The sequence below is a fragment of the Prionailurus bengalensis genome, chromosome A1, assembly GCF_016509475.1.
Source record: "Prionailurus bengalensis isolate Pbe53 chromosome A1, Fcat_Pben_1.1_paternal_pri, whole genome shotgun sequence".
Taxonomy (NCBI): domain Eukaryota; kingdom Metazoa; phylum Chordata; class Mammalia; order Carnivora; family Felidae; genus Prionailurus; species Prionailurus bengalensis.
Genome location: NC_057343.1, coordinates 83,855,653 through 83,860,121, shown reverse-complemented (window position 1 = coordinate 83,860,121; position 4,469 = coordinate 83,855,653). Strand labels below are relative to the sequence as shown.

At 37.4% G+C, this 4,469-nt stretch overlaps 1 protein-coding gene across 1 annotated transcript; it reads left to right on the top strand.

The window, feature by feature from the left end:
- The first annotated feature begins 1,479 nt into the window (after window positions 1-1,479).
- On the top strand, window positions 1,480-2,454 carry LOC122478895 (olfactory receptor 2T2). Its single transcript, XM_043572687.1, has one exon. The coding sequence runs from the start codon at window positions 1,480-1,482 to the stop codon at window positions 2,452-2,454; it is 975 nt and encodes a 324-aa protein (XP_043428622.1).
- Window positions 2,455-4,469: the final 2,015 nt, after the last annotated feature.

Sequence of the window (4,469 nt, the reverse complement as noted above, 5' to 3'; positions counted from 1 at the left end):
AAGTGTGATAAATTTAAGTTAACACAAAACTGATTTTACTTACCCCTCCAGATTTTACTTATTTCTTTAGAGTATTACTCATAATGTAAATTCATCTTTGATGAATATTTAGAAAGGAAAATAAATCTCTCTGTTGCTCTGATTAGTTTTGGTTCCACATAAAGAGATAATTATTCCTTTTTAATGCTTCAGAGACTACATATTTCTCTCCAAAAAATATGGGTATATTTATGGTGGCCAATACATTTTATAGAAATAAACTTCTTTAGTAATTCTGTCACTGAAATAGAAGAGGAACACTACAATAGGATGATGATGATGATAATAAACAACTCATTCCTCAATATCCATGAACATATCTAAAAGATGCACACTTATATTCTTCAAGAATAAAAGGTATGACAATGATTCCATTTAGTTCATGGGAGTTGTAATAATACTATTGTATATTTTTCCGTCTAAATTCAGAAATCCTTTTCCCATCTGGAGTTATCTTTACTTATAAACATGAAGGACAAGTATAACACAGTACAAAAATAAATGTTAAAGAATGAAAAAACAACAACAACAAAGTAATGGATTCTTAGGAATCCATTAATAGAATAAGAATGCCACCCTATCAGAAAAGTTATGTTAATGTTTTGTTTGACCAATAATTTAAGAAAAGTTTAGGTCACCATAGAGTAATATGAGCCAGTGTTAAGTCCTAAAATTTCAACCTACTCCATTATGGCGACCAAAGACTGCCACGAAGATGAAACCAAACCCCTTATTGTGGAATAGAGTTCATGGCTATCCTTATTAGAGATTTATCACTCCAAATTATCCCATGAGAACAAAGAGACCTGACTTCTTAAAGTTACCTATGCCTAAAACATTAACTTTTTGGCAGCGCATCTGCCTATAGCTCACTTGACCCTGATCCAGCAGCCCCAAATGCTAAATTTATCTAGATTTATTGGGCCCATGCTTATTTTCTGTCAATTTATTACATCACAAATGTATGTCTATGTACAATCTTAACAGTGTAATCATCTAAATGGCAGAGAACAACTCAAATTTAATCAACTCATGGATATTGGTTGCGAGGCACTATACCAACCTCAGGAAATATTTAGCCTAAAGTAATATGATTATAAAGACTATAAAGAAGATCAAAATAAAATAAAAATAAATCAAATTTTAAAAGTGGTTCTGTATGAACTATTATATTTACATCTCACATCCAGCCTAAGAGATATAGATTTATGATAAACTTTCATAGATAATGAAAGTATTAACTTATAGATTAATATATCTGTTCAATGTCACAAAGACTGTTAATATTAAAACTAGAATTCAAAATGATTTGAAGTCTATATTCTTTCCTCTATCCCATACTGCTTCTAATATATTACACTGGTGGGCTCTGTGTAAATATTGATTATTAATTAACCCACCAAAATTTTGCCTTTGAAGACCTAAGAACCACCATGTGAGATGATCATGGAAGCCATTCTCCAGAACTCCACTGATTTCATCCTCTTGGGCCTCATCACCCACCCTGAATTCCCTGGGCTTATCTTTGCAGTAGTCTTCTCCATTTTTCTGGTGTCTGTAACAGCCAATGTGGTCATGATTCTGCTCATCCATGTGGACTCTCGCCTGAATACACCCATGTACTTTTTACTCAGCCAGCTCTCCATTATGGACACAGTTTACATCTGTATCACTGTTCCCAAGATGCTGCAAGACCTTCTGTCCAAGGAAAAGATCATCTCTTTCTTTGGATGCACACTTCAGATCTTCCTCTACCTGACACTAATTGGAGGTGAATTTTTCTTGCTAGGTCTCATGGCTTATGACCGGTACGTGGCTGTGTGCAAACCCCTTCGGTACCCTCTCCTCATGAATCGCAGGATTTGCTTGTTCATGGTGGTGGGTTCCTGGGTTGGTGGCTCCTTAGATGGGTTCATGCTGACCCCCTTCACTATGAGTTTCCCCTACTGTGGCTCCCGAGAAATCAATCATTTTTTCTGTGAGATCCCAGCTGTACTGAAACTGTCATGTGTTGACACGTCTCTCTATGAGACTCTGATGTACGCCTGCTGCGTGCTAATGCTGCTCATTCCTATATCCGTAATCTCTGTTTCCTACACACGCATCCTGCTCACTGTCCATCACATTAATTCTGCTGAGGGCCGGCGCAAAGCCTTAGCTACCTGTTCTTCCCATATAATGGTAGTAAGCATTTTCTATGGGGCAGCCTTCTACACCAATGTGTTGCCACATTCCTACCACACACCAGAGAAAGACAAGATTGTATCCGCTTTCTACACCATCCTCACCCCAATGCTCAATCCACTCATCTACAGCTTGAGGAATAAAGATGTGGCTACAGCTCTAAGAAAAGTGCTGAGTAGATGCCCCTCCTCCCAGAAAACCAGAGTGGTGGATTTGTCCAGGAAACACTAGACAGGGCCAAGTACAAATATCATTGCTGCTATGGCCACTGGTACACCTTCATATAAGAAACTATGTTTTTGATTATGAAAAAAAAATTCACTACCATTTTAATAATCCTGAGTTATCAACAGGCAAAATCATCTCTTTGCAAGCATCATTTAGAAACAATAGCTGTAGCCCACAAGCATCAGAATTAGCCCATTGGCTAGTCTGGATTCACTGAAAAACATTTTCCAGAGAGCATTTTCTTCAAGTAACACTATAAACAATCCAAAATAGGCCAAATGCCCCTTTGAAGAGTACTGGATACATATTTTCAGGTTACACATGTTCATGTGTCTGTGTCTATATTATTGACCAACTTTTGAATAGAAGTTGCAAGGACCAGTCACCATGTCCTCGAGGATTTAATATCAAACATTCAGTGCCAATTAAATATTTTCTAGTAATAATAATGTAGAAACTTTATTTAGGAAAATTTTATGAAGACAATTTAATTATATTTTAATTACAATTTAATTACATTCTTGTTCACGTTTTATGAATACTTGTATTCTCTAACCACCAAAATTAAACTGTAGGTAGTTATCATACTTTTATTCACATAGAGTTTAATATGTGCCTGGAAATCAACATTTACTAGTTAATTAAAAGCTTACTTCTATACTTAAGGTAACAACATTGATATGTGCCGGAGACCAGCTCCAGCAACCAGCGGTTCCCAAAGGAAGAATGGCATCGGTGAAAATAAAACAAAACTAAAATAAAAAACTGGAAAATAAAAAACTAAAATAAAAAACTAAAACTAAAATAAAAATGGACACAGACAACAGCAGTGTGTTGAACTGGCCGATTTATTGTAGTAAACGTGGCATATAAGTAAACGTGGCAATATATGCTAGTGATTTCCTTGTAACATACGTCATCTATGTTTTTCTAACATTACCTAATTTTGAAAATGTTCCTATGTATAAACAACCTTTAAAAAATAACATGGTGATTTTCCCCTAACTTTCCCGCATACCCTTTGATTATAGATTAATTTCTTACATTATTCCATTATGCATCTGCGTTTATCTATAATATACAGAGCATTTGATTTGCTGTTCTCGTGAAAGGCCCTCCATTTCTCAACACCTGAAGTGGAACAGTTACAGGGACAGGGTAATCACATGAGACCAGAAGAACAATGTGTTTGCCTCAGTCCGAGGTGCCAGAAAGGGGCTGAAAAAGCCTTAGAAACCCATGCCTCATACATTCTCAGAGAGACAATGCACCTAGGAACCAATGAACCATTCTGTAGCTTAACCGACTAGGTTCACTCATCATCTGGAATGCCTCCAGGGGGGCCAGGTGGGCCTAGGGGTTGAAGTCACCTGTGCCCAGAGATACACTCCTTAGTTGCCAGAGTGAGGCTTTCAAATCCATATGTCTCTTCTTTACAGGCCCTCTTTGCTAGCAAATGTATGAGGCTATCCTTCCTATAAGTAGAGGAGTCTCCATAGGGGATGGCAAGGGCTAAAAGTAAGGCCGCACAATTTCTTGAGGAATCTTATTTTCTTCCTAATGGTTCTTTTCCCAGGGGGCCTGCCGAGGGCAATTCCCCAACAGACAATACACTAGGTAGTTTTAAGGCCAAATTACCTAAAAGCGGGAGTACAAGAAGCTTCACTGTCGGCGGGCCGCCCTGCAGTCACCAATCCGTCCACAGCCTGGGCCCTGCCACTCAGCCTGGGATAGCTCCACTTCCAGCAGATACGATGTTTCCAAAACTTGCTTTCATGCCCTAAAATATAGTATAGATAAACATAGAATGAATAAATCAAGACATTTCATTAGCTAACTCAGCTCTCATGGTCAATTCTCCTTTTTCTCAACTTCTTGAGGTGTTATACTAGTAGACAAATATTTCTTCTTTTAATTAGCTTTTGGTTAAGTGTGGTGTCTTGATATATTCCAGACTTTGGTAGACTATTAACTAAACAAAAACCACCCTGACTGAACTGTGTTCATTGATTTACCTA

What these genes read in the sequence shown, in the direction of transcription:
- LOC122478895 (XM_043572687.1), top strand. Translation starts at nt 1,480, where the DNA reads ATGATCATGGAAGCCATTCTCCAGAACTCCACTGATTTCATCCTCTTG.